Raw genomic sequence first — 25156 nt, forward strand, 5'->3', positions numbered from 1 at the left:
ATTGGATGCTGATGATGAGCTGAGTTGGCCCAAGCCATGTACTGGGAGGGAGATGGAGAAGAGCGCTTCGGCAGAGAAACATCCGGCTCAGAAGCGACCCAAGTTCCTGTTGGATGTGAGATCCACCACCGCCAATTCCAGCCGCACATCCCCTTGGGAATGCTGGTTTGAAAATCTCCCAGCTGGTACTGGGGCCGTGCATGCGGCCCTCTGTGGTGTAATTGTACAGAGGTATCAGCCGCCAGCCAGGCCTCAGCCCCAGGCAGAAGGCGTAGGTGTTCTCAGCCCTGAAAGTAGTCCCCTGGACAGCCAGGAACTCCTGAGCAGTGCTGCCAGGGCTGTGGCGGTGATGATGGTGACAGGGTGTTGGAGATCTTGAAAGCTACACCTTTAGCTTGTACTCACTCGTCTTCATGCTGATATTTTCATGGGGTGCTACGCAGATACTCCATGAGCTAGTCGTGTTGTGTGCCTGTTTAGTCTTGTGCACACCCTTTGGTCCGTTACACAATGCTCTCTGTTCTCTAGGAGTGTATGGCCCGTGTTGGGAGTGGGTTGGAGGTGACGGGGCTAATAAACACAAGAGCATTAGCTAGGGAGTCGGGAGACCTGGGTTCCGAGATCAGCTTTGCCACCTAGCTTGAGTGTAATGCCTGACAAGTCTGTCTTCTTGGCCCTCAGTTTCCTCATCTGTAAAACGGGTAGAGGTGCCTCAGTTATAACCAGGCTTTTCAGATCTGCCATGCTAGATCTTTCTTTTTGTTGTGTTTTCTCAAGGTTTGGACATGGTGGACATTCAGCAAGCCTGGGGTGCTGGCCGTTCTTGTGAGTCTTGTAGATGTCTAGTCTTCCTTTTTCTCAGACATTTTTCCTCATGGTTTATAGGTTTCATGTCTTCCTGGCTTTGGGGGCAGTTATCTCATTCATGTATTCCTTACATTTCAGTGGTCCTCCTGCTGTTATTTCAGCTCTCCTCCAACCAGCATCTTCTCTGTGATGTCGCTTCCATGGATCAGTCTCATTTTGTCCTCACAATGCCTTCAGCGTTCTGTGTAACCCTCTTGCCCCCACGTATTTCCCACAGAGAGATGGCTACATTAAGGACCAGAGGCCAGAGGAACAGGCCCCTTTAGAAACCTCATCCTAATGAATTCCAGCATTCCTAGTAAGCATCTTTCTCTTCAACAGTGACATTTACAACTTGGCGCCTTAATTTCATAATTACATAAAGGGGCTAACCTCCTGGACAGGTGCCTGCACGACAGGGCAGGCTGTTCAGGGGCCTGCTGGCCTCTGGGAATAGAAGGGCGTGGCCTCCCATCTCAGTCGTTCTACATGGGTGTGAAGGGGTCACTTTGTGCTGGAGTTGCCGCCTGTCTCCTTCCTAGTTGGTGGACCTCACCTGGTGAAGTGTTACCAACCTTCAGCAAACCCTTCCTGGAAGGTGCTTTAGGAAGGAGGAGTTGTAAATAACATCGAAGCAGCTCAGATTCTGGTGTCTTAGGCCTACGTAGGACGTTTCTGGGTTTACTCCCAGCTGGTCCCTAAAGTGCAGGGGAAGTGCTCAGGTTTACTGACGGGTATATTAAGACAAGATTAAGACGCTCATCCAGAAGCATCTGATGGTCCTGAGCCCCGCCCTCCCAGCACATTCCCATTCTCAAGGAGACCGGTACGCAGGTGGCCGTGACCAGAGGCAGGCAGGCAGCCGTGTGGGGAGCACAGAGCAGGAAGCCATGACTCCTGCAGGGCCTGTCTGGGGTGTTTAGACTGCTTCTTGCAGAATGAGTAGGGTTTAGATGGCCTTGAAAGAGAGAGCACCTGTAGCAGATGGTGGGCTTTCGATGTGATGATTGACGGGCTGACTAAATGCCTGGCTGTTCCTCCCATCAGGAGTTTCTTCAGTTACAGCAGAATTATCCCAAATTCCTTAAATTGCCTTCCCATAAATTCTACATTTGGCCAGTGTGGTGCTGTGCTCCAGAATTCTGTTCCTCAAGGTCTCTAGGATCCCTGTAACACTGTCCGTAAGCTATTTCCCACCCAAGGCACAGGAGAGCCTCCCCATTTTAGCAAATGGAGTAGCTGAGGTTCAGAGAAGTAACTTTCCCTGGATCACAGGCTCAATCAGCAGCAGAACTGGATTCAAGTTGCACTCATGTTCTGATTCCCAGGCTGGGTACCAGGAACTTGCTCTCACCACTTCATCACTGAACCCCGTGCGCCCCCTCTTTGGATCTCCCACAGCCACTCTTCAATTTCAGGCTTCAGCACTGGCCTCTCCCTCTACTTTTTGCAACCCATGTGTCTCTCTTGAGGGCAGGGTCCTGGTCAGCCTGGTGCCCGGCACAACACCTAGACTCCCGGTCAGGCTGGGCTGGGTGAAGGATGGGGAAGGACCTTCACCAGTGCCTCCCTCCTGCACGTCTAGCCGGAGTCATCTGGAGGCCGTGGAAGCAGCCAGCTCTTAGGTGCCAGGTGATTGTGACATTGAAGAATTTGAGCTCTTCCTGTCTTTTAGGCAGTGGATTAAAAACACAGTGGTATCTGCGATCGTTCAGCTGTTTCACTCTGTCAGCAGCTTCACTTGACACATCTGGGTTTGCGGAACGTGCTGATAAAGGCCTGAGGCCATAATGTTTTTTACCTCTGTCTTGTGTGGGTCATTTGCCACCTGTGCTCCAAAGAGGAAACACCTGGATGCTTTGAGTGTTTTTTTTTTTTTTTTGGAGATGGTGTCTTGCTCTGTTGCCCAGGCTAGAGTGCAGTGGCGCGATCTCAGCTCACTGCAACCTCTGCCTCCCGGGTTCAAGCAATTCTCCTCCCTCAGCCTACTGAGTAGCTGGAATGGCAGGCGCCTGCCACCACGCCCAGCTAATTTTTGTATTTTTAGTAGAGACGGGGTTTCACAATATTGGTCAGGCTGGTCTCGGACTCCTGACCTCGTGATCCACCCACCTCGGCCTCCCAGAGTGCTGGGATTACAGGCGTGAGCCACCGTGCCTGGCCTGCTTTGAGTTTTATGTAGGGAAGTAGGGTGTCCACATAAGGTATCATCCAAATGAGATACTTTTGAGAGTGAAATGGTGCACAGTTAACAGTCACATCAGGACAGCAGGCCGACGCTGGAGCGTGTGGTCACCTAGTTTTAAGCAAAATGGATGTCTGCAGTTGGAAGAAAAGACGCGGCAGTCGTTTGTGAAGGCTAATAGTGCAGAGGGGTTGCTGGTAGATGAAAGGCCTTTTGTTCCAGTGGTAACTTTGCATCATTCACTGACAACAGTAAGAGTCCAGTGCCCTTTTCTCTGCCCTCTGCGTCATTTTCTGTCCATGGCCAAGCCTCCCGGGAGGTATGCCTGTGTCTCACTGTCCTTTTCTCTTTCCCACAGAGATCCTGCGGCTCATTCAGCTGGACCTAGACCTGAAGTTTAAGACCAACATCCGGGAGTTGTTTGAGGAATTTGACAGTTTCCTGCCAGGCGCCATCATTGGCCTAGCCCGGGAGATGCAGCCAGTTTACAGGTGCGTCATGACTGCAGGGGGGCCACCTCCACAACCCTCCCCACCCTCCGCCCTCTCTCTTCTGCCACCTATGGCAGACGGGGATTTACTGGCGTCCCATCCTTCTGCACTTGGTGTCTTGGGCACACATTTGTGCTTATTGCTTACAGTTGATAGTATGGGCAGGTGGGTCTGTCCCAAGCCGTAGGTGCTACCTAGTTATTTTGGGGGAGTTTGTGGCCTTTTTCTTCGGAAAAGCCCAGTTGTTTTGGTTGTTGGATCTGGTTGAGTTCAGAATTTTAAAACCTTGGACTTTGTCTTATGGAGGAAGATTTAACTTCCCTTCTAGTGACCAACTAGGCTTTCTTGGCCCTGAGTCACCAGTGACCCCTATTTTCTATTAGCAGAGTGGGTGGACTGGTGGTCTTGTAGGGAGGGAAGGCGGCACAGCGTTGGAACGCAGACTGGCATCAGTAGTCAGCACGAAGAAGCGCATTCCAGGTGATGCCGCGTTTGGTTGTCAAGCGTGTGTCATGGAGAAACTCCAGGACCTGAGAACCGTTCTTGAATAGTCACTGTAGCGCCATTTGTAGTAGCCAAAACTGAAAACGACTGAAACGTGCTACTTAGCGAAACGGATAAATAAAACGCATCCGTTCAATGGAGTGCTATACAGCGACGGCAAAAAAGGGAACGGCTCTGCGCGATGAGAGCGAAACTAACCTGGAGGCTTTGGGGATGAACGCGCAGGTGCGGAGAATGGGAAAGGAGAGCCAAGGGGGTGATGCCTCCCAAAGCCTGCGTGGCGGGCGGTGGGGGACATGGGGCTCGGTTGCCTCTCGAGAGCCGCAAGGTCTTATTTCTTCACTTGGGTGTTTGGCTTCATGTTTGCGTGCACTTTTTTGTATGTTCTGGTTCTACATCTTACAATTAAAAAATTTTTTTAGAAAAGGAAAGGAACAGCCGAAGTGGGTTTTGTTTAAAGTAAACCAGGCCCGTGGCCCTGGGTCTGGAGAGTTTCACGTTGCTGGCTGTTTCTCCAGTGGGTAGAACGACAGTGCACCCAGAGCAGAGCTGCCCGAGTTTGCTCGGAAAGAGCTGGGAGTTTGCTGTCCCGCAGGCATGGCCCACTCTTTGTTCTCAGCGCACACCATGATGCTGGCTCCCTGCAGACCTTCCTGGAGGGAGGCCCAGTCGTTGGAGAGCTGCAGAGTACAGGCCACTAGTGAGTCAAGAGCCTGTGTTTCCCTCAGAGGGAGGGGGTGAAGAGACAGCTTCAGCTCGGTTGTGGCTATTTGCATGACCCAGATCACATAACAGGAAATTCCTGCAAGGCCCCTGAATGAGCTGATAACTCCTTGGGCCATGTGGACTTTTCTCCCTTACATAATCCTCTCACATGTTGCCCCAGAGTCACTGGGTAGGCCTCTTCCTCTGAGGTCAGGGGTTGGCGACTTAAGAGGAGAGGGTTTGGGCAAACACCTGCCATCTTAACTGTAGAAGACTCCCCACCTTCTTCCCTCCCCTTCTTTCCCGGGAAGATCTTCTGCTGGGGTCCTTGATCCAACAGAGGGAGGTGATGGTGTTCACAGCGGTGAATCCATGTGGGTCTGCAGCACCCTCACTTCCTGCCTCCTCAGAAGAAAGAATTTGATTGAGGGGCCTCAGGCAGAGGGAGAGACCAAGGCAAGTTTTAGAGCAGGACGGAAAGTGTATTAAAAAGTTTTAGACCAGGAATGAAAGGAAATAAAGTACGCTTGGGAGAGGGCCAGTGGGTGACTTGGGCGCTCGAACATGCTATGTGACTTTTGACTTGGAGTCTTAAACAGTGGCATGGTTCTTCGGTTTGCGTTACTCCTCCCCCGGTGCTTCCCTGAGGGTGGCCTGCCAGCCCCTGGGCGGGAGCACGGTGTGTTTACTGAGCTTGTGCACACACTCCCCGGAGCCGTTCTTCCCTGACCAGTCCAGCCTTCCTCGAGGATGGGCCACCATTTTGCCTCCTATTGAGCCCACGTGCCCGGCTCCTGAGATCTTACCAGGAAGCTGCTGGTCATCAGTTTCAGGTTCTTTCTGTCTGCTGGGACCCTGCCTTTCCCTGGCACTGGCTGCAACCAAATACCATTTTAGAGTGACAGTTGACAACTGCCTGACCATCAGCTGATGGTCGCAAACATTCCTGGTGGTGGTGGAGCCCTCTCCTGCCCTGCTCGTGTCTGACTAGCTACCTACTGTAACAACAGAGGGAGCCTCAGAGTCCCAAGCCCTAGATACTAGTCCCAGCTCTGCCTCCTTGGGGCCTTTGTTCCCCCACCTGAGAAGGAGAAGAGCTGAGCTCTAAGTGCCCCCTTCCTTGGCTCTGGCACTGGGGGGCTCACAGCCCTTTGGACCCTCATTGTCCTGCCTCCATCTGGAAGTTGCCTGTCTGCTGGTGAGCTCTATTAGGGATCGGGGAGAACTGATATCATGGGGTGTTTAAACTGGGCTGAGTATTAAATGCAGTTACAGCTCCAATGCCTTCAAGGTCTGCTTTGGAATCTTCTCACGTCATATAAGTGGAAACTTGGAAACCCCATCATGCTTAGACAGGATGGGCCAGAATTTGTATTTTCTGTAGATCTAGGATTTCATAAACAGTGCAACTTAAAATCGGTTTAATTGTCTGGACTTCCCGAAAGAAAACTCTGAAAGATTTTAGATTCAAAATGAAACTGAATTTTTCTTCCTTGAGCATTTTTAATTTTCATTATGTGCTATGATAACTATGAGACCTCTGCTGCAGTGGAGTCTGAAGAATGCCGTTTGCAGGGCCGGGGCACTCAGAAATCAACAGAGACTTACGCTCCTTTACGTGCTCCCTCTGTCCACCCTCAGCTGAAATGCTTCGAGAGACCTTTAGTCTCTAGAATGGAGTCTGCAGATGACTGCTCTGCACCGCCATGCGCCCCGCCGGCTCTGGGGAATTGCCTGGTCACATTTGCAGTCTCATGCTAGGGCTGGGAATGGCTTGGTACTGGCTGGTCGACAGGGAATTGAGCATAGTTTTTGCCCTTCCTCCACAAGAAGACTGGGGAACTCTGGGGACCTGGGAGATCCAGCGTTAGTTGTCTGCTGCTTTGGAGTGTTCACCTGGCTGGCAGCAGGGCTTGGGTGGGGAGGCTGAGAGAAGGAAGAGGATGGGAATGGAAGGGGAGAGAGGAAGCAGGGACAGGGCAGCCAGCCTTTCTCTCGGACAGGCAGTCTCAGCCCCTGGGCTTGGCCATTGCTGTTTTGGGGGATCCGCAGCCCGGCTATCAGACTGTTTCCCACAGAGGTGGTGGCCTCTTGCCCCTGCCTAGGACTTCCATGGAACTGGCAGTGGGCTCTGACCACCAAGGGTCTCCCCAGAGAGGAGAGTGAGGGGGACAAGTGTTTTATTTTAAGAAGAACATGCTAGCATCTATATGAAAGGAAAATTTAAAAACAAAACAGCACAAAACCAAATCTTGACTAGGTAAGCAGGCACATTTTGATCTGGAAACTTGCCGAGCAAGAACAGATTTGGATCTTTCCAGCTGTGTCATTTTTATAGTCACTTGTCCCATAGTTATTTTACCTCAAAATCGCACATTTTAAGTCTTTTTTTTATGGCAATCTCCCCTGTGTTGTGTGCCATGAGTGTTAGAAGCTTCGAGGAGTAGGGGAGAAGTTATTCCCCATTGTCCATTTGACAAATAGCTTTTTTCACATCGTTTCACAATCCCCCCCCCAAATTTTTATATTTTCTGTATAGATCCTACAGGATTTTATAATCCTAGATCCATGGGACTGACAGTGTTTTCTGGAAAGTGACACAGGGATCATGGGATATTCGTGCAGGGAGAGAGGAGCCTTTCTCTCTTGGGTCCCTGTTGAGATTCTGTTGCGTCCCGCGTCCCGTGACCTTCCCCATCTGCAAATCATAGTGCTGTAGTCATCTTGGGTGGAACGTCGCCCTTCCTTTCTCTGACCTTTTCTCTGTCTCTTCCTCAGGAGCTAAACCCCTGGACAGGTCCTCAGTGCTGATGTGTTTAGTTGGGATCAGTGGCCAAGAGGAGAATCTAAAAGATAGGCGACTGTATTTTGTAAAGATGCGCCATTTTGAATTTGTTTCCTTATGAAAGTATTAGAAAAGTAAACTGCTGTGCCCTCTTTGTGTGCAGCCTAGAACAATGATAAAGGTGTGCCAGCAGGTGAAGAAGCTTGATGTGGAGGAAATGGCATCGGGTCATACTCGGAAGTGAATTCCCCATCTGACACTTGGCGAGTCACTGGGTTCTCTGACCCTCTGTTGTTTTGTCTGAGAGCGGATAAACATCTCCAACACACAGAATTACTGGAGAACTCAAATGAAGTCACAGTGGAAGTTTCTGTTGTGAGAGGGACCTTCATTAAAGAGCATTTCCCCTCCCTCCCTCCCTCCCTCCCTTAATCTTCACTCCTCTGTGTTTTCTTCACCAGATGCTTTGTTCCTCTGGAGGGCTCCTACTCAGTCCCTCCCCCAGGCCTAGAGGGTTGCCAGTTAAAATGCAGGGCACCCAGTTAAGTGAAGCTTCATATAAATAATAATTAAGTGTTCTGTATGGTAGATATGTCCTAAATATTGCACGGGACATACTTATACTAAATAATTGTTTATTGTTTATCTGAAATTTAAATTTTTTAAAATTTTATTTTTTTTTATTTTTTAAAGACAGAGTCTCTCTCTGCTGCCCAGGCTGGAGTGCAGTGGCACACCTTGGCTCACTGCAGCCACCGCCTCCCGGGTTCAAGAAATTCTCCTGCCTCAGCCTCCCTAGAAGCTGGGACTATAGGCACGAGCCACCACTCCTGACTAATTTTTGTATTATTAGTAGCCATGTCGGCCAGGCTGGTCTCGAACTCCTGACCTCAAGTGATCCACCCGCCTCGGCCTCCCAGAGTGCTGAGATTACAGGTATGAGTCACCACACCCGACCTTGAAATTTAAATTTTAACAGATATCCCCCTTTTTTCCTAAATCTGGCTGCCCACCTCTACCCACGATTGTAAAACTTCCCTTTTTAGCAGCAGCAGGTGATCTGGCTCTCCTACAAGATCCTGGAGTGAACAGGAACAAAGGGTGCGGAAGTGGAGCTTGCAGGGAAACCAGGCTGAGAGAGGGACGGGGTGGGTGGCAGCCCTCAAGGTCTCTGTGAGGCTCCAGGCTTGAGGTCCCCACTCTGCAGGAGTTAGGAAGCCAAACTGTGACCTGGGTAATCTGGGGAGGCCACTGGGACCAGGAGGCCTCGTCATGGCCTGGCTTCAGGCCTCAGGGCTCCGGCTGATGTTGGAGTGATAGAGAGAGTGTGAGAGAGAGTGTGCGTGTGTGTGTGAGTGTGTGTGTGGGCTGTGGCCCTGCGTTATGGTCACTTTGCGGAGCTGGCCGTCTGAGGATCCTCTGAATGGGAGCTTGTTGGTGATGGCACAGGCTTCCAGTTTTCTTCTCCCCGGGCTCTGCCGGCCGGCTGTGTGCTGTGTGAGCCCAGGCCCACCCTGAGGAGGAAGCCGCAGGCTATTGCTGTCAGCTGCTGATCACGTGCCACCAGGCGGGAGTTCGCTTTTGTGTTAAGTATTTGAATCGTGTCCACTCGTTCACCTTTTTAGGTCACATGGTTTTATTTGCTGACGGTGCTGTGCCAGCCTCGGGTTCTTCCAGGCGCTTGCTCCGAAGGAAAGCTTCTCTGCAGGCTGCCTCATCCCACTCCCGGGGCTGGTGCTGGGCTCCCAGGGGAGTGCTGGGGAGGGAGTGGGCGCCAGCACAGAGGGAAGAAGGGAGGATGTAGACTGACCACCTCTACCACTCAGTTGCTGTGTGACCTTGGGCAAGTCTCTTGACCTCTCTGAGCCTTAGTCTCTTTAGCTGAGAAATGGAGATTGTAACACTATATGTGGCAGAGTTGAGGGGAATTGAATCAGATAATGTATTTATGGTACCTAGCACGGAACAGCACTCCTAGGTGGTGGTGACAACGTTATCCCCAGTCCCAGCTTGGCCACTGGTAAGTTCTGTGAACCTAGGAAAGTCCCTTAACCTCAGCCTCAATTTCCTTATATGTACAACTGGGGCTGCTGACCCCTGAGCAAAATTATTGCTAATCTTTTGTCTTCTCAGCGTCTAAACCCCCTTCCTAGAATTGCGGAATTCTCTGCCATAGAAGCCTGCCTCCCATTACGGAAGACAAAAAGGCTGGATACGTTCTCTCCTAGCCTCCTCGCAGCCAGCTGGGGTGTTGGTGTTGTGTTCCCCTCCTTCCCCTGTCTGCAGAAATTACCATCTTAAATTTATTAATAGCATCTTATCTATACAGACCAGTTTTTATGGCTTCACCCTAAACAATGTAAGGTGTTTGCAAAACAAACAGACGGTATTACAGAGAGAAAATAACTAGTCCGCACTAGTGGAAGAACATTTTAATATCCCAGAGAATATTGGAAAGCAGGGGATCAAAGATGGGGGGAGGGACGAATGTAGATTGCAGTGTAGTTGCAGCAGAGGAAGGGACATGGATGGCGTGGGGGAGGGACAAGGACGGGGGAGAGACAGGACTGTGCCCGAGGCAGCCCCCATTCCCTGTTTCACACATGAGCCTGCCTTCTGCTTTCCCCGTGCGTGGAGTGTTTTGGTCCCGGCTATGCTGCACAGAGGGTGAACGTCTGGCCCTCTGCTTGCTTCCAGGTTCCACCCGTGGCTCTAGCCCTGATCTCCAATGTGGTTTCAGTTCCATTTCTGGCCCGTGGAGATATTTATCATATTTTCAAGCTGACATGTCCTTTCCTCCTTTTGCCCTCCCATCGGATGAAACAATTATCTAAAACTCATCATTAAAAAGTGATACATTTTTATGTTAAATAGCATATGGAGGTTATTATTTTTCCAGAAATTTTCTTTACTTTTATCAGGGTGTGTGTGTGTGTATATGTAAATGAACTCTATATACCTTTGTATGTCTTTTTTGTTCATTTAACAGTGTATCTTGACCATCCTTATACCTAAGTCAGCCTTCTTTGTTAAACGTTGTTAGTCTCCTGATACAATTTTTCTTTTTACTATGAAAACCGTCCAACATATACAAAAGTAGAAAGCATCATGTAATATTTCTGGATGCTGCAATATTAGAATATCCATTCACTCTCAATAACTATCAGCCCTTAGCCAATCTTTATTTTATGTCTCCTCCCACCCACTTTTCCTCTTCCCCTGATGATTTTGAAACAAATTTCAGTCGTCACAGCATTTCATCTGTAAATGTCATTTTCAGTCTGTTAGTTTTTTAAAAACACCTGCTGTGGCTGAGTTTAGAGCTGAGGAGGGTTATATGAGCTCCTAGTGTCACTCTGTCTTCGAGTTCCTCAGTCTGAAATCGGTTGGTACAAGGGAAGAAAATAGAGAGAGGCAGCACTAACCTCTAGCCAACCACACTTTCCATCTCTCTGCAGATTGCCTCATGTCAGGATGTTAGTGTAACCGTCACGTCTGGAAGGCTTTACGGCTGATATAAATTCAGGTCCACTGTTCACTAGGCGTGAAGCCCTCTGTTGTAAGGGGACCGGTCACCACCCTCACTACGGGATGCATAAATGTAGGACTTGAAGATAAAAGCTATTGGATTCATTTAGTCTCTCTGACACCTGAAGATGAATTTCTTAAACCTTGTTCTTGTGTTTAAAAAAAAAAAATTAACCAAGATTGAGCCTGTCAGTTTCTATTAGAGTTACATCTGAGTAAAGGAGAAAAAAGCTCGCCACCTTTTAAAATAGTGATTCCTTCACTCCCTGGGAGTTAGAAAACTGGGCTAAGTGTTTTTGTGTAGCCCGTGTGACCTGGAGGCCGTGCTATAACCCCTGCAGGAATTACTCATAAAAAGGGAGGGATGTACCTGCCCTGTGGTAGTAGAGATCAGAAGTCTACTATGAGGTTGTTATTTTTAAATAGCATCAATGGAAAAGGTATTTTAAAAGGAAAACTCTGTATAGAGAAGAACCCAAGCGGGATTGTTTTGCTGTCGATGTGACTGTCTTATCTGATGGCTGTGCCTCCCAGGCAAGCTAGGAGCTCCGGGATGACATCTGAAGACGCGGGTGCATAGCCGGGGGCTGCTGAAGACCAGAGTGTGCCGGCTGAGAGATGAGGCCCAGGCGGCGCCCATGAGGAGCTTCCTGTGTCTGAAAACACGACTCCCTCCAGTGCTTCTGTCTGTCTGCACATTATGAATATTTTGGTGCTACTGAATCCGTTTGTGAAAGTTCACCACGTCGTGCCTGACACAGGTGTCTCCTGAAAGAATGAGTGAGGAAGTGAACGTGTGGAAGGGGTGGGACTGGGTGGCAGCCCTTCTGTTCCGCTGAGGCTGTGCAGACCCATGCCAGGCACTTCGACGTTTGTTGAGTGAATGCAGGAACAGATGTGTAGTCAGAGGGCGTCTCCTCCACGGTGCTGGCCAGCTGCTCAGTCAGGCTCTGTAGTCCCATTACTGGTCGTATAGAAGTTGCTTTCACATTCAGTTTTTGTTTTTAAAGACAGTCCATGGGAAAGTTTGTTATTCTCAGTTTGTTTGTTTGTTTGAGACACTTTCATTCTTGTCGCCCAGGCTGACGTGCCGTGGCGCGATCTTGGCTCACTGCAACCTCCGCCTCCTGGGTTCAAGCAATTCTCCTACCTCAGCCTCCCAAGTAGCTGGGATTATAGGTGCCCACCACCATGCCTGGCTAATTTTTGAATTTTTAATAGAGACGGGGTTTCACCGTGTTGGCCAGGCTGGTTTCAAACTCCTGACCTCAGGTGATCCACCTGCCTCTGCCTTACAAGTGCTGGGATTACAGGTGTGAGCCACCGCACCCAGCCTATTCTCAGTTTTTGATTTGGCTCGTTGTGTGTTGGAGCCATAGGATTGGTCCCATGAGAAATTACGAAGTAGAAGACATGCCTCTTGCTTTCAAGGAAGATATAATGTGAGGGAGACAGGGTAGATAAAATTTAATGAAAACACAAATGCCTGTGGTGCCAACACCAAGTCAGTACTTCTGTTTAGAGCTATCCCATGGGTAAGACACAAAGACTTTTTGCTGTAGGAACTGTAAATTTTGCTGAGTGGCTCACCTCGCCCTCAGCTTAATATTCTGCCTTCAGCTGGGCATGGTAGCCTGCACCTGTAGTTCCAGCTACTCAGAAGGCTGAGGCAGGGGGATCGCTTAAGCCGAGGAATTCTGTGGGTGTCTGCACTAAGCTTGGCATCAACATGGTGACCTCGTGGGAATGGGAAACCATCAAGTTGCCTAGGAAGGGATGCAGCAGCCCAGGTTGGAAATGGAGCAGGTTAAAACTCCTGTGCTGATCAGTAATGGGATTACGCCTGTGACTAGCCATGCACTCCAGCCTGGGCAACATAGCGAGACCCTGTCTCAAAAAAAAAAAAAAAAGGAGTTCTTCCTTCAAAATGCTAAGAAGTGTGTGTCATGTTCCCTTCTTTCCTCTGAAAAGTCTCTTGAAGGGGTGGTTGTCTTTGCAATGCAGGCGTAGCCTCTAAGAGTGCTCTCGGGATAGACCAAGCTCTGTGCCCCAGTAGAAAGCTCACTGGGCAGGCATTTGCCGAGGGTTTGGCTGTGCAGTAGAGAGAAACCAAACCTTGCCCTCCAGGAGCTTGCAGTGGGAGGTGGGTCTGGACAGGACTACGGCGGAGGCACAGCAGCGGGTGATGGGCCCACAGGACTGTGTGCTTTTTTGCATCGCTGCAATCTGTTTCCTTTGCCAAATAAACATCATCGCATTGAAAGAACCTTATTTGTAATCCAGGCAGCAGAAAGGCTTATCTGTAAGCATATTCCTGGGGGAAAAAAGCAAAATAGCACAGTTGACTCACAGTGGCATGTGTACAAGAGACCTTCTGTGACAAACCGCGTGTGGAAAGGACTGAGCTGGGCGTGACCAGCCCCCCGTGAAGGGAATTTCAGTATGGCTCCATGGCCATCTCAGGTGCAGACTTCAGCCACAGGACTGCATTTCCACTGTGGGTTCCTAAGTGAAATGGATCTGCAGTTCCCATCCCGCTGCTTCCAGGTTAGCACCAGAATTGGCTCTGATAGAAATATCAAACTTTTAATCTGAGCCTGGGTTTGAATTGAACATCCATCTCCTCCTCCTGCTTTAGGTGACTTCTTTCAATGAGCTGCTTACCGTGGATCACAGATGATCTTCTGTTTCATGGTAGCAGAATGGACCCCAACATCAACGAGCTGCCCGAAGGAGTGTTTTGATCCAGGAACCCAGCCGTCTGCCTTCTGGGGACTGCTCTGTCACTGTTTGTAAAGAGAAAGCTGAACCAGAATTGGCGTAGTGTGTCGTGGTTTGCTTCCTGGACGGCTGCCGTGCGCTTTTGTCTGTCGACGAGCGCTCATTATGAGGCTGGTGGATCCTGATGGACTTTCCGAAATGTGAAGTCACAGAGATGCTCGCAGGGCCTTATTAATGTCAGTCACTGTGGAGTGAGGTGACTGTTCGTGTGGCTTCCGCTTCATCTCCCTTGGCTCTGTTAAAAAAACAAACACAAACAAACCCACTGCTTCTCTTAATAAAATCCAGCCCGGTCTCTGCATGGAGACCTTTCCTTTGCGGCCAGGAGCATCCTATGTTAACTGGCCCAAGGACCACGAACTTGGAACTAGAAAGAAAGCGGGATCATTCTAGCTCTCTACTTGGGCTGACAGGGAACAGGACTTTCGTGTGTCTGGTGATGTAATTGCAGCTCATTTGTATTCAGTTTTCAGAGAGCCTGGAAGATTGCGTCTAAGCAAGGTAGAGACATCAGGGTGAATCATATTATTTACAAAGAATAACCAGAGCAGAAAAAAGGCACCTTTATTTCTTCTGCCAGTACCTTCCTGCCAAGATGTCGGCAGGGTTTGGGAGGGGTACGGAGTGTGACCTTGGTCTTGCGGGCCACTTTTCTACTCACATCTCACAGCCTCTTAGCTGCTGTCCAAGGTTAAAGGCATCATACAGAGGATCAGGCAAACATACTTCGGCATAAAAGGAGTAGTAGAATCCTTGAGGCCTTTTTGGTGCAGGGGAGACTGAAACAGTTAGAAAGGAGGAACTGTTTGGCCGGGTGCCGTGGCTCACGCCTATAATCCCAGCACTTTGGGAGGCTGAGGCAGGCGGATCACGGGGTCAGGAGTTCGAGATCAGCCTGGCCAATGTGGTGAAACCCTGTCTCTACTAAAGATACACAAAATTAGCCAGGTGTGGTGGCGCGTGCCTTTAATCCCAGCTACTCAGGAGGCTGAGGCAGGAGAATCACGTGAGCCTGGGAGGCGGATGTTGCAGTGAGCTGATACCGCACCATTGCATTCCAGCCTGGGTGACAGGGCAAGACTCCGTCTCAAAAAAAAAGGAGGAACTGTCTGACCCTGTTTGCCAGCCGGAAGCTGGGAGAGATTTGTGGATGAAGAAACCCACAAATCAACGCCAGGAATACCTGGGTAGCATGTGATTAGCCAGCCACTTGCACCAGTCAGTTTAGAAGAGGCCCAGTCCCTGGCCTACACGCCGCATCACATTCAAGATGGAATGGAGTGGGCGATTGTTGCTAAAAAAAAAAAATTATTAAGACCGGGCACGGTGGCTCATGCCTGTAATGAGCACTTTGGGAGGCCCAGGCCGGTGGATCACTTGAGGTCAGGAGTTCAAGACCAGCCTGGCCAACATGGTGAAACCCCGTCTGTACTAAAAATACAAAAATCAGCTGGGCGTGGTGGCAGGCACCTGTCATCCCAGTTACTCGGGAGGCTGAGAAGAATTGCTTGAACCCAGGAAGCAGAGGTTGCAGTGAGCCAAGACCGCGCCCTTGCACTCCAGCCTGGATGACAGCAAGAGTCCATCTCAAAAAAAAAAAAAAAAATTATAAAATGAGAGAACATTTGATAAGCTCTCAAAAGAAAAGGTGATCCTCTGGTAAATGTAACATACTGCAACAGGTACAAGAAGAGTCCATATGTGATTCAGAAACTGAGGGTACAGCCTGCAGCAGTTTAATTTCAGGTAAATGCCTCCAGGAAGTAAGACAAGTTTTTACAATTTGAAAATGGATTGTAAAAGAAAGGGAAGGAAAGCAATTGATTGAAAACCCTTGTATGCCTGGGCTCTTGCCTAGTATTTCTGATGGTTCTTGGTTTTGTTTTGTGTGAATGTGGGCCCAGTATTACCAGATCTTCTGATTTCTTTTCTTTTCAAAAGAAGCCAGAATTCTGTGTTGTTAATGTAAGACCTTCTGATTTTAAAATATCGACAATTAAGCAGACAATCTGCTGGCCAAAAAAGCCACATCTGTGCACCAGACTGAGCCCAAGAATGGGCAGGTTGAGACCTCTGGTTTAAAGGCCCATTGAGGCAAAAAACTGGCCAAAAGCTCCCACCGTCGGCTGGACCCTGCGAGGCTTTGGTTGGCTGATCTTGGGAACTGATGCCTAGAGATTTATTTGGGTGCACTCCAACCTTGTTTTTTCTCAACATTTTCTCCTGTTACTTGAAATAATTGATTTTTATTGGTAATTTAAAATTCCCCCAAATGTTTCTCTACCTAACCTCAGATTTAGCTAATAACAAAATGTCAAGGCCAAGCATAATTCTTGTCTAGAAATGCAATTTTGGAAGAAAATTAAGAGATCCCCAGACTCACCATTTTTGGAGGTGTAATTACTTTAATTGTCTGAGAGCTTGAATGTGTATAAGAGCATCTTTAAACTCCTCTCTGTGTCCAAAGATGCTTTTGGACAAAGTCCTGGCCAGGGAGGAATGCAGGGAGAGAAATCCAAAGGGAAGAGAGGAAAGGAGGGAAGAGAGTGGCCTGGGCATGATGTGGCAGGTATATCCTCATCGCTTCCCACTTCACCATCCTCCCCATTCGGCATTGGCTCCCAAGCAAGCCTGGGCAGTGCTGGTCGCATGAAGACCCCAGCATGCACATGCACACCAGCCCCAGTCCCTGCTGCCTGCTCGGCAGTGCCATGGAGGACATTGTTAATGGCGTCACAAAGTGGCCTCTTTGATGGTCCATCTGAAAATGGTCTAGAGTCAGGAATAGTTGTATTTCTCCTGAATAACTTATTTTTTCCTTCTGTACAACTAATTAGGTGTCCTTTTTTTCAGTGGACTAATAGAAAACTTATAGCCAAACTTGTGATACACCTAGAGCAGGCTGACGCTTCTCATAGGATACAGTTTGGTGTCTTTGCCAGCTGAGATAAGTTCCTTCAGGGACAAAAGGAGGGATAAAATTGGAAGAAAAGGAAGGAGATGGGAACCAAACCATGGGCAGTCTGAATGAGACCCTGCCACCGAAGACCCCGTTTTCTAGATCTGCCTGCCCACCATAGTAAGTAAAGATAAACATCATGAGAAATAGCTACCATTCATGTATTGTTTAAACTAGAACACTTTTGATAACAAAGGTTGGGGAGGGGGCGCTAGGACAACAAGTGTGAAGCAGGGTTGTCCCAGGCCTCAGGAGACACCAGCATCCTGAGCGTAATGTGGAAGAGCAGGGAGGGCCGGAAGAGGAGAGACTAGGGAGGGAACCAAGGCAGGGGAGAGAGGCTGTGAAGGGCTCCCGTATTTGGGGTCAGAAATAACCGCTGGGGTCAGCATCGTGTTCTCTATGGTTGAAATAAGGAGACACCATCAAAGTTGTGATTAGATGAATCACGTGGTTTATTGCTATACAAAGAGATTTTTGTTTTCCTTTGGTTCACCATGCCTAAAAAGGGGCAGAATAATGAGAACAATTCTCTCAGGGAATGCATTAGCCACAGAGTGAGTGGCTTCCAAAATTACTAGAGTCTAGTCGCTCAATTAGGCGGGAAGCAGGTCTCTGTGGGAAGTAAAGTCTAACTAAAGTGTGAGGGGTAACTTTATACAAGTGGCTCTTGGGAGAGCTGAGCCACACAGTGGAGATGCTGGACAACACGTTAGATTCCCAGAGCATTGGCTGGCGCTGGCTGGCGAGGGTTCTGGGATTTGCTCAAAGGCTAATGGAGTGTGACCCCACTGAGCTCTCAGTCTTTGAAGAGGTGGTTAAGAGTGTGGCCTCATGTTGGCATAAACTTGCCACCTCAGAGAGGTGGCTGACCGTGTAGCCCTGCCACAGCCTGAGATCTTCGAATGCCAAAGTCTTGGGTTTATATGTAATTTGAAGCCCAGTAGAGGTCGTATACGGGGTCTTATAAGGTTTGATGACGTAACATTTTCTCTCAAGGGGAAGGAGAGTTCATTCCAAGTTCTTGTCATAGAAAAACATTTGACACTCACGTAGCAAACTATGCAAGTGTTTGGAATTGTTTCAGAGCCAAGTAACACAGTATATATGGACCTATCATCTGTTAGAGCCCAGAGGGGAGTGTTGGACCCTTCTTGCACTGGAATTTGGCTTTTGACGGGACTTTCAAGGTAAAGAGTAAAAGGGCCCTGACGGTATGAAGGAATCTTACCAAGCGTCTTAAGTTCAGGCTACTGTAATAAACACCATAGACTAGGTAGCTTATAAACAATAGAATTTATTGCTCACAGTTCTGGAGGCTGGGAAGTCCAAGATCAAGGTGCTGGCAGATCAGAGATGTGTTAATGTAAAAGCTTCTGATTTTAAAATATTGACAATTAAGCGGACAGTCTGCTGACCAAAACAGCCACATCTGTGCACCAGACTGAGCACACTTCCTGGTTTGCAGATGGCCGTCTTGTATCCTCTTATGATGGAGAGAGCAGAAATAGGGAGAGGTGAGGCAAGCTCTCTCATGTCTGTCATAAGGGCACTAATCCCGTGATGAGAGCCCCACCCTTATGACCTAATAACTCCCCCAAATTCCCCGAACACCATCCCACTGGAGGTTAGGATGTTGATACGGTTTGGGCTCCGTGTCCCCACCCAAATCTCATATTGAATTGTAATCCCCATGTGTTAGAGCAGGGGGTGGGTGGGAGGTGATTGAATCATGGGCGTGGACTTCCCCCTTGCTCTTCTCGTGATAGTGAATGAGTTCTCATGAGATCCAGTTGTTTAAAAGTATGTAGTGCTTCCCCCTTCTTGTGCTCACTCTCTCACTCTCGCTCGCTCTCTCTCCTGCCATGTGCAGATGTGCTTGCTTCCTCTACATCTTCCACCATGATTGTGAGTTTTCTGAGGCCTCCCAGCCATGTTTCTTGTGCGGTCTGCGGAACTGTGGGTCAATAAACCTCTTTTCTACATAAATCAACCCAGTCCCAGGTATGTCTTTATAGCAGTGTGAGAACAGACTAATATAGACATCAACATGTAAATTTGGGGGGGACATACCTGCTGTCCATAACAGCGAGGGTGCCCCCCACATCCTCTGCTAGTCCGTGTCAGCTCATGAGCTAGAATTTGGGCATGGGTTGAATAGGAAGGATTAGGCTTTCTCTGTCGGGTGGTGCTAACATTGCCTATAGACTAATTTGCTAATTTTGAGAACTAACCACTGGGATTTGGCCATGATTCCATGCAGAAGGAATCAAGGAATTGAAGTTGAGATGAGGTAAGTGCTCAAAAGTGTAAATGCTTTATTGTCACCATTGATTTCTGACTGGTCTCAGAAGTTCCCAAGAGCTGCTTTTAGTGCGCATTAGCTGCGAGTCAGAATCTCACCAGGGCTGCACCGTCTCAGCCTGTGACTACAAAAGGGTGACTCACCTGTGTCCCTGTACTCCAGAGAGCCTCAAGATGCCCTGCAGAGAGGGTGTTGCTCCCTAGACCAGCACGTAGGGCTCAGGAGATATTGCCTTATGCCTCCTGGATGGGCTTGTATTATGTCTGCCGCAGAATCTCCAGAAGCTGGGAGGGGTCCTCATCCAGGAGAAGTCCACAGGAGCTGTTGGTGAACACAGCCCAGCCCAGCCCACCCCAACTCTGTGAGGGGAATGGAATGGAGACGCAGGCTCCCATTGTGAAATTCACCTACGTGTCCTGGCCCTGGCATTACGCAGGATAAACGTAGGAGATGCATGTGGGCTTGGCCTCAGTCATGGGAGTGTTTTGGGAAGCGGCCTTTGTCTTCTCATCTTGGCACATCTGAGCTTATCCAGTAAAGAATTCCACAGTTACTTCTTCAGGGCCGGCTAAGGGCCAGGCTCTGAACAAGCCACAGGCCCCACCCTCAAGAGGTAAACAGCCTAGAGGGCTGGCCCCATGCCTGCAGCTGAGGGGCTGAGCACACTGTGAACGTGTCTGTGGCTGCACTCCTGTGACGTGGAGGTACCTCCAGGCCTCATGTCCTTCCTGCTGCCTGTTCTGACTCTGGGGTCCTGGTTCCCTTTCCCTGCCTCCACATCATTTTCCGCCTCTTAGAAGATCCTTAGCCAGACTCTGCTTGACTTTCAATTTCATTTCACATCGGACATAGTCTCCTGGGTCACTAGCAGCTCCATGCTCTGCAGCCAGGGGACCACCCACCCACTTCCATGTCCCCAAACTAACTGATGACTCCCTGTCTCCAGCTTTCCTGAGCTCCTGCTCATTTTAAAAGCCAAACTCCTTAGCCTGACACTGGGGGCAGCTACTCTCTCCCTGCATCCACCTCTCCTCTCACCAACTCCCCCTTATACTTTTGTTTCAGCTGCACTGAACCCCTGGCTGTCGCCCACACAGGTGTCATCTGCACTTGGGGCCCTTGAGGATGCTCTCCCTCTGACTAGGATGCTCTCCCTCTGTCTAGGATGCTCTCTCTCTAGCCCCCTCTCCTCTCCTCTCCTCTCTCTCCTCTCCTCTCTCTCCTCTCCTCTCCTCTCCTCTCCTCTCTCTCCTCTCCTTTCCTGTCCTTTTCTGTCCTTTTCCTGAGATGGAGTCTCACTTTGTTGCCTGGAGTGCAGTGGTACAGTCTTGGCTCACTGCAACCTCCGCCTCCCAGGTTCAAGCATTTCTCCCACCTCAGCCTCCCAAGTAGCTGGGATTATAGGCACCCGCCACCATGCCTGGCTAATTTTTGTATTTTTAGTAGAGATGGGGTTTTACCATGCTGGCCAGGCTGGTCTCAAACTCCTGAACTTGTGACCCACTCGCCTCAGCCTCCCAAAGTGCTGGGATTACAGGCATGAGCCACTGTGCCTGGCTTCTAGCCCACTTTTCTATATGTCCTGCTCATTCTTTGAGGCGCAGGTAAGATGCCACCAGTTCCATAAAGCCTCCCTGAGGGCCGTCTGCACCCAGCTGTGTCCCTCACTCCTCGGGCTTGGAGGACAGATGCTTCCCGTGAACGCCTGGCCCCCTCTGCAAGGCTATGACCTTATTAGTCAAGGACCAGGCCCTTGACTAGTAAACGATTGCCCAGCCTCTCCCCTCCCAGTCTCACAAATCCAGTCTAGGTAGGACCTGGCACGGAAACCATTCCTCCAGCGAGTGTCCAGCTCTCTAATTACGTCTTGTAGTTTTAGGGCTTGGTTATTATTTTCAAATGATGGCGTGAAGGGGAGGGGACTGAAGTCCCTAGCAGGAATAAAACCAAATCACTTAAATTTCCTGGGAAGATACTTGCTTCTCTTATTGCCATTGCGGAGACAGACTAAAATGTTGGCAAAGTTTCTGTCATTGAGGTTGACTTCTGACTCCACCACTTACTGGCCAAATGACTTTGAGAAACATACTTAAACCTTTCAAAGCCTTGGTTTCCTCATCCATGAAATGGGGAAGACACCCAGCGTATGGGCTATAAAACGAGAACCTCCGCATCCATGGAATATTTGAGATCTGGGACTCACGTGTTGCTATTCAGGCAGAAAGGATGTGTTTGAAAAAGCCTGCCTGCCAGTTCTGATATGCCAGGGTTTATGTCCTCTCTCTTCCTCCTGTTTGAGAATCACTGGCCTTCAGGATCTACTTAAGGGTACTCAGTAAGTAGCTGAGAATGCAATGATGTCATGTACACATTACATAATACTAAGCACAGAGCAGCTCCACCAGAGCCCTCTCCCTTTCTCCATGTCCTATACAAGCCATAACTTTCCTTGGTGCTGTGAAGTCAGAGCAGACAGTATTTACAGAGCACAGAGAGTTACTGTAGAGCGCGCAGTAGGACCACCTGTGAAGCCACAAGGAATTTGTCCTGTCATAGAAAGGGAGTGTGCTGTGCAGGAGGGCATCACCTTCTGCCTTGGATGCTGCTAGCCCCTTTCTCTTCACGGCCTTTGAGGTTACAGGCAGGTGCACACCCTTACCCACCCTTTACCCATGTGGGAAAACATGGCTTTGTGCTCTTATCCATGGTTCAGAAGACCAGTGCCCAAAGCCCAACGGCAAAGGTGCAGAAACTATGGCCAGATTGGAGCTGACTGCGTGTAGTTTTGTAAACTGCAAGCTGAAAATAGCTTCCAACAATATGGGGTCAAGGATTTTTGAAGCACCGTTATTAAAGCATCTCAAACTTCGGTTTGTAATGTGCCTGTCCCCACATGCCACCCCCACCCCCTTCCCATGCCCCCGAAGAAAGTGTCACACCCCACTTTCTTTCTCCCTCTACTTTTTTCTTCCCTTCGGTGCCCCTTCTCTGTCCTGGCCCCCACAGCAAGCTGATGGGGCACCTGGGCACTGGGGCAGGCTGAACCTGTGTGATGGAAGGATCCCACTGGCTGCCTGCAGCTAAGCCTGAGCTTGTGGACAGCCTCGTGGGACTCGAACGAGTTGAAGTGTAATCATCTCCTTTTAGACACTCACTCCTGTGTTCATTTCTCAGTTTGAGAACCTGTCTTCTGGATCCAGGCTTTTCTGATGAAGGTTTTTACCCTTCGATGCCCCTTCTAAAAATGGTCTAGAAACAGAATAAGTTATTTATTCCCTTGGACCTCTGCTTGGTTTTTTGTTTTTGTTTTTGTTTCTGTTTTCTTGTCCAAGCTGAAGTCTCCGTGCCCTTTGACAGACGTGCAGTAGCCTCACTGGCAGCTCCCTGCATCCTGTGAGCCACCCGCTTCACCTCCTGGGCTTCTGCCAGCACTTAAAGCAGTGCTGTCGCCCTGTGTGCTTAAACGGTTCTCAGCTATGTGCAAATTGGTTTTACATTCGTATTTTAAATTTGCTCCTCATACTAATTCAGTGACCTAAGAACGCAGGTGGTTTTATCCTCGTTTTGTAGAAGACACTAAATTTTGGGTAAGTTGCGTTCACCCAGGGCCGCTTGGTCAGGACTAGAACCCAGGTTCCTGGGCTCAGTCCCCTGCCTGTCCCTTATGCCCCTGAGGTCCTGGAGTGATGATTCTTAGACCACATCCTCTATTTCCTGAACTAGGAAATAGCAGATCTTGAGGTGTTTTGCAGTCTCATACCCAGCCTCATAGCCTGGGTCACTGAGTCCCATTTGTTTTGGAGCGGGGGGGATTTGCAGTATACACGTGCGTGTTAAAGATAATCTTAGTCTTTTCATTCAAACCTGTAGGAGCACTGAAGTTCCTATGCTGGCGTTTGAGCCCTGTGCAAGTGGATCTCTCATCTCTGTCCACAGTCACATTTGGCAAAGGCTGTATTTCTGCTCTGACCTGTGTGGGTCTGTCCAGCAAAATGATGTTACCACTTTTCCTCCCAGCACAGTGATGTCCCTGGTGATGCTGTGATCAGTATGTAATTAAAGGGAGCCATGCATGGCTGCTCTCAGACTGTTGCTGGGGGCTTTTGATCATTGGGAAATCTCAGTGGTGTAGGTTTTGGTGGAAACTGTATCCAGCCAGGCCATTCATAGCTTCTACACCACAGAGGGAATGTTTGTCATTATTAGAGGGCATGGTTTCACTTTTTTATGTCTGCAGCCTGAATCGGGTGAACCTTTCTCTTACCCTATGGAAGCATTACAATAATGCCTGCCTGCCTACCTGACTACCTTCCTGCCTGTCCATCCCCCTGTCTGTCCATTCATCATCCATTTATCCATCTAAGGTGAGAGCAAAGATTTGCTGTAGAAAATCTCCCACAGTAAAAACCTTTACAGTAGAAAGCTCTTTCAGTCTGAGTTTCCATATCTGCCCCATTCACTCACAAGAACCCCATCCTGCTACATATTTTGCAAAAGCAGCTGACTTCTGCTGCAGCGTCATTCCCATGGGTTTCAGCCTCCTGGTGCTGAGGCCTGAGTACCATGTTCTGAGCCAGCCTGGGTTATCCAGGGAAGTGTGGAGGTGCCCAGTGTGTCATCTGCTCTGGAAAATGGAAGCCACTTGTACTTCACTGTCCCCCCTCCCATCTCCTGACACCCCTTTCTCTTCACTAAAATGCTGAACAAACATCCTTGCCCCTGCTGACTGACTCTTTGATGAGGGGATGGAAAGACAGACTCAGGTGCCTTGGGTCAAGTCCCTTCCTATCCACCTTGGTTTCCTCCTGTATAAAACGAGAAAGGTGAATTGAACTGTCTTTCCTAACTCTCGCAGACCATTATTGATTCTGTTGATATCATCACAGAATTCTGGGAATGGGAGGAACACCAAGGGGGTCCGCCTCCTGTTGGATTCCGCCTGCAACATCCTGGATCTGTCAGTGTCATGTGGATTACCTCCCACAGTGGGGACGTGGCCACTTTCAGAGCAGCCCATTATTTGATGATTGGATGATCATCACATGTCTTTCTATATATGAAACCTAAAACAATCTACACCCCTGTGGTTTTTACTCATTGCCCCTGCTGCTAAACACACTCTGATGCCAAACAAAAACATGTCCACACACCTTTCCCCACAAGAGTCCTTCAGATACTCAGATTGACAGAAGAGCTCTTATTTACTGAGTCATCTTTGGAAACGACTGATAACTCTTCACACACACACACAGCCCTCTTCACACCATGATGCCAGCCAGCGGGAAATATGCCAGCCAGTGGAAAGCCTTTCCTCTCTGCCAGGCTTCCAGAGGCAGGGAGCGGGCCTGTCTGGAGGAACTCTGTGCAGACATACATTTCTTACCGGGGAAGCCAGCGCCCCAGCTTGTATCTTTCTCTGAGTCCCTTCCTGGCATCCTGCAAATTAATCTTGTCAGCTGCTGGGAACAGCAGTGTGTGTGCTGATGGATTACAGTAGTGTGGGGTACAGGTCTGTAGCCTGTAGGAGCAGTGGGGTGTATGGTATCGGGGCAGCCTCGTGCTCCTGGGCTACAAACCTGTGTGGCATGTTTCTGTGCTGAAGACTGTAGGCAGCTATAACACAAGGGTAAATATTTGTATATCTAAAAATACCTCAATATAGAAAAAGTACAGAACAGAGAAAGAGTAAAACATGAAAAATGGTGCATCTGTATAGGGCACCTGCCATCAGTGGAGCTCAGAGGACTGGAAGTTGCCCCGGGTGAGTCAGTGGGTGAGTGTGAAGGCCTGGGACGGTACTTTGCACTGCTGTAAGCTTTTTCTATTCAGGCACATGCAGGCTGTGCTACATTTATAGAAATAAATGTTCTTTCTTCAATAATAAATTTACCTGAGCTTACTGCAGCTCTTTTACTTAGAAACTTTTAAATTTTAAAACCTTTTTGACTCTTGGAATAACACTTAGCTTAAAACACAAATATATTGTACAGTTGTACAGAAATCTTTCTTTCTTTCTTTCTTTCTTTCTTTCTTTCTTTCTTTCTTTCTTTCTTTCTTTCTTTCTTTC

General features: G+C 49.0%; 1 protein-coding gene across 1 annotated transcript in view; it reads left to right on the forward strand.

Annotated features, from left to right (window-relative positions):
- XXYLT1 (xyloside xylosyltransferase 1) overlaps positions 1-25156 on the forward strand; it is a 202612-nt gene that overhangs the window by 115556 nt on the left and 61900 nt on the right. Inside the window, exon 3 of the mRNA XM_011961205.1 lies at positions 3390-3522. Within this exon, the coding sequence (XP_011816595.1) occupies positions 3390-3522 (133 nt within the window). The remainder of the gene's footprint in view (positions 1-3389; positions 3523-25156) is intronic.

This window comes from Colobus angolensis, unplaced genomic scaffold (assembly GCF_000951035.1).
Source record: "Colobus angolensis palliatus isolate OR3802 unplaced genomic scaffold, Cang.pa_1.0 Scaffold54, whole genome shotgun sequence".
Classification (NCBI taxonomy): Eukaryota; Metazoa; Chordata; class Mammalia; order Primates; family Cercopithecidae; genus Colobus; species Colobus angolensis.